This window comes from Coptis chinensis, chromosome 7 (genome assembly GCF_015680905.1).
Source record: "Coptis chinensis isolate HL-2020 chromosome 7, ASM1568090v1, whole genome shotgun sequence".
Classification (NCBI taxonomy): Eukaryota; Viridiplantae; Streptophyta; class Magnoliopsida; order Ranunculales; family Ranunculaceae; genus Coptis; species Coptis chinensis.
Window position 1 is genome coordinate 86,384,826 of NC_141462.1, and position 9,201 is coordinate 86,394,026.

Consider the following 9,201-nt stretch of genomic DNA (forward strand, 5'->3'; position numbering starts at 1 on the left):
CGACCAAATATGGCAGACCAAAACTTGAATTTCATTCCAATTGCTATTTTGTGTTTTGAAGTGCTAAATGATATGGACGACACACTTTTTGCCATCTGTCCATTAGTTTATAACTTTAAGTTGATTTTTTTTGGAAATACGACACAATTTCAGCCGTCCATTAAAATTTAACACACGGACGACAAAAATTGTGTCATCTATCTCCCAAAATTTATTATGGCAGCTGCTAGACAATGCCACAAACAAATTTGGCTCATATCAGCCAAATTTAAAAGCCTTCTAGTAGCCCCATTGGAATGACATTTTGGTTTTTAGGTGCTCTATGGCATAATATAAAATATCGCGATATATAGTGATATTTGTCAATATTTATTGAGATTTAAGAGAAAGATATATAAATATTACGATATGTTCAAAGATATATACGACTGCAAATATCAATGATATTTCGATGATATTTGCAATATTTAGAGATATTTTACGATATTTTGTATATGTAATAATTTTATTTAATATTTACCATTATATTTCAAATAATATAAATAATGTATCATGATATATCAAGAAATATCTACAAAATCTATGATATTTGTCGATATTTTAGATATATTTACGATATTTACATGTAAAACAATGTCAAATATCCCCAAAAAACAAGAGATATCCACGATATATATCGAGAAATTGAGTATCAATAAATACTCCTATCCTGATATTTTGTACTATGCTCTACGTTACTCTATTGGACTTACTCTTATGCCTTCATGATTCGTGGCAAGAGAAAAATAAGAATAAAAGTGTGAAAGTAACGTTGAAAATAATGGAATTAAATACATAGTCCCGGGACCAAGCCACCTGACCTTCATTAAAAGATTAAACCAAACCAAACGTTCGTAGTAGTGGGACAGATAAGGAACTCGAAACTACTACAACAAAGAGAAGGAAAAATAAGACACGGAACCGAAGCATTAGTGGGAGAGACCGAAAGAAAGAAAAACATAGCCGAGATTAGTGCCGCGCATCACACTGTGTGCGTGCCCCCAGCAACAGAAAAAAAAAAAAAAAAATGAGTATGGACTCATTCACCGCACCCGAAAGTGAAGACGGTGGTTATATAGGAGGTTACGATCCACGTCTCCCATCACAACGATTTGAGTCATTCACAAATTTCACTGATACTGAGTCAGTTAAAGATGATGGTGACTCAGTTCCGATCTATAATAATAACAACGATGGGGGGTTCATTCCTGATACCCCATCTCCAAATTCGGCTTATAATAGTGGGTTTCAATCTTATTCACCTGAATTGAATGGAATTGATGAAGGGTTTGGTGTTTCTGATGGTCCCGTTTTGCCCCCGCCGGTTGATATGGAACCTGAAGAGGGATTTGCTCTTAGGGAATGGAGGAGGTAAAATAAATTTTAAATATTTGATCTTGAATTTAGTAGATCTTTATGTTTTTATTTTTGCAGGCAGAACGCGTTGCTATTGGCGGAGAAGGAGAAGATGGAGAAGGAATTGTTGAATCAGATAATTGATGAAGCGGAGGAGTTCAAGATTGAGTTTTATAGGAAGAGGACGGTTAATGTTGACACTAACAAATCTAGTAACAGGGAAAGGGAGAAGGTCAGTCAATTTTTTACTGTCTTTTAGTGGAATCATCTAATTTAATTATTATTTAAACTTGTGCTTTTGAACTGTGTTCAATTTTAGATGTGATATTCGTTGTTTACTATATCTATTATGAGATCACCAATTGTTTTGAGTTCAATTTTTACTCTTTGTATGTACTGTTGTAATACTGATTTAGATTTGTCTAAAATGATTTATTCCTTAATATCTCCACGGAACTTGTCAGAAATTAGACAGTCAAATAAAAAATAATAGTGTGGTACGCAAGCAACATTATTAATAGTATTGCGCATTAGTGGATTCCTTGTTTCAGGTGTTTTGTACAAGTGTAGCTGTAGCGTAACTTCTAGCATGATTCATAGCTCTATATCTTAGTGAGATTGCTTGGTTGTACATGTTAGATTGGTTCTAACGAAATTGATTGCAAGATACTCAAACACTATTATAACTGAGAAAACTTGTCATATTGACAAGTTGTACACAAAATATGGTGGGATTCCCGACCCTTTGCTAGCAGATTTGGTCTCATGAAATACTTGACGAGAATATGCACCATCTTTGCAGAAATCAATACATAGTTTACTTGTATAACTCGTTTGGAGAAACCGTGTTTCTTTTCTAATTGATTGTATCTTTATTCTTGCAATTAACTTTGTTCTTTTAACTCTCTGACTTTCGTAATCCATTTTCTTCTTTTTGCTATTTGAATGTCATTTGGAAACCTTACCAAATGAAGATTAAAGGGCGAAAGGAAAAAAACATATGATGAAGGTGATACAGTTGATAGAAAACTGGCGAGTGCAAGAATAGGAGAAACATGGTTTTTTGCGAATGAGTTATACAAGTAAACTTTATATTACAGAACAATCAAGATTTATGTAATTAATTATTGTTATTGTTTCTGCTAACTTGATTATGAATTATGAACCTTGCACAACCCAATTGGGGGTTTGTTGCATACAAGACGGGTGAGAGAGACTAAGAGGTGTGTATTCTAACCGAGGAGGATCCTTCACTATATAACTGTTGACTCTTGATCACAATCTTTCTTATATTAACTGAAGATACTTTTTAATAGAGTTACAAAAAACTTGTTGTCCCTAAAATTAATAACCACAATAACCCGTAAACTAGGTTCATGACATCACTTGGGACTTTCCACACCTTTAATTTATGAACTAAGTTTTGTCCGACTTTTTACCTCAGAAGAGGAATTAATGGCAGTCATGTTCTCATCGTAAGTTTCACACTTACTTGATAGGATCTATAATGGTTGATTTTGCAGACCATGCAGCATCGAGTTAATTTGTATCCTAACCAGGACCTGGAATCTTGTTTGATTTGCTTATTAGCCCTAGAGTTTCAAGTAGCAGTACTGTTTTATAGTATGTTTGTTTGAGTTCCCTCCTACATGGAGTTCATGGATTTTCTTTTGTATGTCGGAGTTATGAGCAATCCTACTATTACATGAATTTAACCTTGAGATCCAAAACGAAAGGATTGAGAAGTTGTCAATGGGTCGTCTTGTTTTTGGGCTTGAATCTGTTTAATACTCTCCTAATAGTTTGGACCGTAGGAACTTTCATGATGACCAACTTTAGGAATTTTTGATGCACCATAGGATGCAGACACAGATAAAATGTAAACTTCCCTCTGTCCGACAACTTTTCTCATTGGTCCAAGCAAGAGAAAATTTCAAGAAATCAGAGAAGAATTTTGGGATGACCACTACTTGTGAAGTATGAACAAGAATATGTGGGCTTAGTTTTGTCACGACCAAAGCTTGTCTCTACCCCATCTGCCATTAGTTTGAGATAGCAGCTAAGATCTCAGTTATGTCATTAAACTGATCTTACGAGGCTTAGTTCCAAGTGTCGGAGCAGCAGTGTAGAAACTCTTGCTGGTTGAGTATAAGTATCACAAGTGCCCAACCTGGTCAGAGGTTTTCACACCTGTTAATGTAGTTGGCTAGTTGCTGCAGTTTAGTTTTTGGATTTTTAAATCTGTGTATTTGGTGATTACGTGATTTTGGATTCCAGTTGTTTATCAGTGATCAGCTCCCTAGTGCTGGATTTTAAACCAGTCGAAGGATAACATAGTAAAGATTTAAGGTTGTTGAGCATGATAAACTGCTATTACAAGTTGTTTATTAGTGTTTCTCACAAAACGGTGGTGTATCTACGATTTCAAGATATTATTGTTTTGAGATGTTTTTGCGCATGTAGTGCTTGTCATCTCATATGTGTTGGTCCGCTGCACCTGCACATTAACGGCGAAGCTGTTCGACACGTTCTTGAATAGGAGGAAGCTGGCAGTTGGGCTGGGTAGAGCAGGTATCTGGGACACTGAATAGGAGGAAGTTGGTAGTTGAGCAGGCTAGAGTTGATTTGTGGGACATAAGTAGATAACTTATCTGATGCAAATATAACTTTGGAAACTCCTTTGGAACTCGTCCCATTGCCAGGAGTAACAAGGGTTGGCCTGATCTGACGACGTACAGGCTCAGTGCCATTGATCTGAAAGTGTATTTGCTTCCACCACCTACCGCAATAGATCTTGAGAGGTTAATGGACTGTTCTGATGATGCATGTGAGCTTGCTCTAGTTTTTATGCTCATATAGTTGGGTTATCCTAGGGAAGCTTTTGGATTTTATGCTGGAACCTTCTGCATATATTCTTTTATCTAGACCCTACACTTCATAGATGTTCTCAAGTTGTATTTCTATTTTGCCTTTTTGTATCGATTGTGGAACAAGTTTCAAAGCAACTATCTAGAGTGAATAGTGAATAATGCCTCTCTTTTTTCGGTCTGATTTCCTCAGTTGTCTGGCCTTTGGATTATTTTAAACCATATTGTGATAATTGCTTGTTGCCGTTTAATTTGAATCATATTGTGAATAATACTTGTTGCCTGGAGGCTTGAGCCATTCTTGGATATTTTAGTTTTACTGACTTGATTTATGTCATCATGCCAGTTATTTGTGGCAAATCAGGCGAAGTTTCATGCAGAGGCTGACAAGAATTACTGGAAAACTATTGCAGAGCTCATTCCAAATGAAGTACCAGCTATTGAGAAGAGGAGAGGCAAGAAGGACCAGGAGAAGAAGCCTTCTATTGCTGTGGTCCAAGGGCCAAAACCTGGAAAGCCAACTGATCTCGCTAGGATGCGCCATATTCTCTTGAAGCTCAAACACAATCCACCTACGCACATGAAGACTTCTCCACCTCCACCTCCACCTCCACCTCCAGCACCCGCACCAGCAGCAGCACCTGCCAAGGATGCTAAAGCTGGTTCTACTGCTGCCAACACTCCTCCCAAGGCTGCAGTTGTGTCCACTTCTCCTGAGGCAGTAGCTGCAGCCTGAAGAGTGCTTTATTTATGTCTGCTATGTATTTGAGTATTAGTATGTGGGACGACTCTTTTGAGTTTGTTTTGTTTTTTTAGCTTTGCAGAGTCTGTGTGATCCATTTTTCTAAACATCCTTAGATTTTAGACATTTTCTTACTGTAGAATAGTATATGTTTATTTTTCTGTTGTATTGGATTGTGTTGTGATAGTGTTGCTGTTTTCTACTTTTCTTCAATATTTTTTGTACCGGAAGTCTGACATTGTTGCGTTCTTCGTTTACTATTACTCTTTCGGGGGGATGTCTTTTTGATGTGTTCTCCAGTAGAAGAAAACCGAAGACCAGTAAAGATGTGAAATTATTTTGAACTTGAGACCAGGCCCTAGGGGAGATGTGGTCATGTTTAGATTCTCACCGCTTTCTGCCTTTCACAGGAGTTCACAAGGGGATGACTATGCAAATGTAAAGAATAATAGAAAAGTTTTCATCTTGCAGACTCGAAATATCCATATGTTAGGAGTGTTAGACATATTTTTTGCCAATTTATGGGAAGTCTCGTTGTCCTTGTTCATTAGAAGATTGTTTAACCTTGAATTTGGATCACCACCAGTGCGATAACAGCTCCCAGGCGACCTATTAAAACAGTTTTGCTTGTGCCCTTGTGCATATTGGAGAAACACACTGTTATTGGAGATATTGATTGCTTTAGGGTGTTTAATTACCTTAAATAAGTTTCAAGTTTTCAACTCACTACTGCATTACGGCAATCAACGCGTGTCCATAACTGACATGATGCAAAGCAACCACATCTGAGCCTTGACTTCCGTGCCGCATGCATAGGTTCAACAGTTTTTTTTTTTTCGCTAAAGATATTTCATTATCTAGGAATCATCCTTGTAGAACACTAGAACTTATGTCTCTTAATCCATCCACCTAAGAATGGGGGTGGAGTTACATTCCACACAAAAGCGAACTTTGTCATCCATCGTCTCCAGCTTTCTGCTCTCTGGAATCCATAGTTTCAACACTTCCAGACTTCAACTAGACACGCATTTGCGTAAAATGTTATTTTGGAACCTGGCAGTGGGCCCTGGGCCCTGCTTTAGAAAACCTATAAATTCTTGGTTCCTCCTCACTTGGACTTCTTCTCATTTGTCTATAACCGTCATTTCATTTTTCTTCAATGCCATTTCGTAATTCAATTCCTTTACATTTCTGAATTTGCAGATATTGACGACGCGTTCGATCATTGTCACTGCTCTAATTAGTTCATCACTTTTCAACTTCACATTTTAATGTCTTTATCCACGTAGGACATTGATTTAAGTTGGCAAATATCCAGTGATTAAAAAATGTTCCTATACAAGTAAGCATTCTGGAAAGACAGTTATAGACAGCTAATAGGGCCGTTGTTACAATGAACTTTTTATTAAGCCTATTAAATAATATGCTCTCATGAATTAGTATTTTTCTTCTTAATATTGCGAAGCAGATATTTAAGTGTTTACTTGAACAGCACATGTGGAATGATAACCGGCCTTGTATATGATTAAATGGATGTTTCAGATTGTATTTAACGAATGGCATTGAATCAAATGGAGTTGATGCAAAACACATCTACTGAGATGGCCCTCACAAACGAAGCAATTACATGATGTTCGGCAGCAGACACAGGTAGAACAAAATCCTTCTCCTCGTTTTGGACAGGGAGGCATGAAGCATGCTGATGATCAATATCAAAATCCATTACCAAAGAGGAATGATGAATTGCGAAGAACTGAGCAGCCTAGTAGTGGCGCAATTTCTATTACAGGAGTTCCACTCAACATCCTAATCCTAGATAAAAGTAAAGTTGCGCAGCTTCAGTGGCATTTCACTAAATTGAGGGTATGCTTTTGTTAAGTATTTAATCTTTTTTATTGAAGGAACTGCTTATATCTGCCAGTACCCTGAATGTTTTCCGTTGTTATTGTTTTTGTCCTTAGAGAAATGAAATCAACGTAGAGGACTTCATAAGGTCCACTAGAAAAATTGCAGGGAGTCAACTTTTGCGACAGGCACTTGACGAAACACAGATACAGGCAAGTGTACCATGGACCTCTGTTAATTTTACTGAGCTTTGTCACTGAAATTAAATTATGTTACATAATTGTTAGGACTTTGACTCCTATTTCAATTATGATCTTAAGAATCTTCGTACAACTTGGAGAGGTTATGACATGTAAATAGTGAAACTTCTAGCAGCCAAATAGAAGATTTTACTTTATCCTCATAAGAGACAATTTAAAAAGGCAAGATAGTTTAGGTCGTATGTGCATACGTGATTAATTTGTTTTCTTATTGGATTCATTATACATTTCCTTTTGGTTTTATAGCCATTGCAACATGTTCTGCAATGATTTTTCTAACACTTTTTGACTCCATATATAATTGAGAAAAGCATAGGAGCTAACCTTTTTTCAAAATGCCAAAGTCGTGGTATTTACTTTCCTCATGAATTCGTGATGAAGTTCTTTCATGCACTTACAATATTTTGTCCTACCCGCTTAATTTATAAATCTAAATATCTAATGATGTACTAAAATGCTTTTCTGTACTGTATTTCCTTTCTAGTTTTAGGCAACCTGTTATTCATAAGGAGTAATGATATATAACTTGTCAACCCCATGCATTTGTTCACCAATATTGATTTTTTTGTCACAATATGTGATACCAGATACACTCATCCATACTGAAGCGTTCTAGTAGCGAGAAGGAACCACTACTTGAAGCACTCGACAACCATTCATTACAGTTGTCTTGGTTAATCCATTAATTTTTTCAATTACAGCTGCCATTGTTAATCAATTAATTTTTTCAACACAACAAAATGGGGATTTATAACAATTATTAAAATCTTTGTCATAGGTTGCGCTCCATACCTGACTTTGATTTCATTCACTAACCCTTCATATTTTACTGCAGTAAAAAGCAAAAGGTACCTGTGACCATTCACGAACAAGGCATTAAAGAAGACAGTAATAATATCACTGCTCTCGGTGGAGCTAGTATAAGGGTATGAAGGGTTTTAATTCCCCCATGAAGTATGTGTCTTTTGAAAATAGCTTGCTAGCAAAACTTTTTGATTATTTTTTTTTTCAACAGGAGGAGGATGAACAATTATTACTTGGGCATATGGAAGAATCCCGGATATCACAAGAAGCTCAAACGGTTGTAGAAGAAGAAGAAAGACTGATTTTGCAGAGAATTCCGCTTCAAAGAAAATTGGCAGAAATCAGTTACAAACATTTCCCTCCTATATAAATTATTTCTGTAATTTATAGAGATACTTAATATCCATTTATTGTGAGGTAACTTAGAGAACCATGGGCTTATCTTGGTTTCTGGTTTATGTGACAGTATCAAAATATGGAATAACGCGTATAAGCAACAATGTGGAGCAATGTTTATCAATGGTGAGTTGCCAATCTATTTCTACTTTACTTGCCAATGGCGAGTTGCAAAATTATATTCCCCTTTAGTCTTATTTTTTTAAGGAAATATGTGTTTACACTTTACCCTTAATTTTTTATGGGAATTTATTTAACTTATATTTTCAGTGTGTGAAGGAGAGAGTCCTTGGGATGATAAGTGATCTGACAAAACTATAAAACTGGTCAGTTTCACTGTAGTTGGTATTACTGTTTTGTTTGACTTGGTTGGTTTCTGGACTTATGTGTGTTCTTATGCAGAGAGTTGATCGTGGGAAGGCAGTACAACAAACATCTATGACTTCAGATGCTCAACTTGAAACTCTAATGATGGATTGCAAGGCTAAAGAGCTTTCTGAGAAATGTCAAGATGAAGATGATGTAATTCCCCAAAAGCACAATAAAGTGAGTGTTCTGAGGACCTAACCATATTTTGTTTTTGAATTTTCTCTCTAATCAGTACTCATTGTTTATGATGGTTAGCCCAATTTGTTAATGCTGAGTACTACTCTAGCTTTCTACTGATTCAGTGAAGTGAAAATAGTATGTGATATACTGGCATTGTATCAGTATGAGCAGATTCTATATTTTGTTGGCACATAGACATATATACACAGATATATATTGCCACGTGGGTGGTTAGTGATTTACTTATGCCAAGTTCTAACAATTTTAACCATGCTCTAGAGTCTAGATAGACTTTCCAAATTGTAAACTATATGTACGTACCCTGTTGGCCTGTTGAGAGTCA

At 36.3% G+C, this 9,201-nt stretch overlaps 2 protein-coding genes across 3 annotated transcripts; both read left to right on the forward strand.

Annotated features, from left to right (window-relative positions):
• The first annotated feature begins 847 nt into the window (after window positions 1-847).
• LOC147489603 (clathrin light chain 2-like) lies at window positions 848-5,234 on the forward strand. Its single transcript, XM_086571640.1, has 3 exons — window positions 848-1,410; window positions 1,474-1,627; window positions 4,609-5,234. The coding sequence occupies exons 1-3, from the start codon at window positions 1,067-1,069 to the stop codon at window positions 4,996-4,998; spliced, it is 888 nt and encodes a 295-aa protein (XP_086427766.1). The 5' UTR covers window positions 848-1,066; the 3' UTR covers window positions 4,999-5,234.
• Window positions 5,235-6,155: 921 nt separating this feature from the next.
• LOC147489604 (transcription initiation factor TFIID subunit 4b-like) lies at window positions 6,156-8,849 on the forward strand. 2 transcript variants are annotated; one of them, XM_086571641.1, is made up of 8 exons: window positions 6,156-6,867; window positions 6,966-7,061; window positions 7,697-7,782; window positions 7,945-8,035; window positions 8,125-8,257; window positions 8,380-8,435; window positions 8,580-8,635; window positions 8,712-8,849. In XM_086571641.1, the coding sequence occupies exons 1-7, from the start codon at window positions 6,694-6,696 to the stop codon at window positions 8,628-8,630; spliced, it is 687 nt and encodes a 228-aa protein (XP_086427767.1). In that variant the 5' UTR covers window positions 6,156-6,693; the 3' UTR covers window positions 8,631-8,635; window positions 8,712-8,849. The 2 variants fall into 2 exon arrangements, with proteins under 2 accessions (XP_086427767.1, XP_086427768.1); XM_086571642.1 differs by lacking the exon at window positions 6,966-7,061 and having other exon boundaries at window positions 6,157-6,867.
• Window positions 8,850-9,201: the final 352 nt, after the last annotated feature.

Coding starts and splice junctions, on each gene's coding strand:
- LOC147489603 (XM_086571640.1), top strand. CDS start 1,067: ATGAGTATGGACTCATTCACCGCACCCGAAAGTGAAGACGGTGGTTAT. Junction 1,411..1,473: donor GCTCTTAGGGAATGGAGGAG/GTAAAATAAATT, acceptor TTATTTTTGCAG/GCAGAACGCGTTGCTATTGG. Junction 1,628..4,608: donor GTAACAGGGAAAGGGAGAAG/GTCAGTCAATTT, acceptor TCATCATGCCAG/TTATTTGTGGCAAATCAGGC.
- LOC147489604 (XM_086571641.1), top strand. CDS start 6,694: ATGAAGCATGCTGATGATCAATATCAAAATCCATTACCAAAGAGGAAT. Junction 6,868..6,965: donor GGCATTTCACTAAATTGAGG/GTATGCTTTTGT, acceptor TTTTGTCCTTAG/AGAAATGAAATCAACGTAGA. Junction 8,036..8,124: donor TCGGTGGAGCTAGTATAAGG/GTATGAAGGGTT, acceptor TTTTTTCAACAG/GAGGAGGATGAACAATTATT.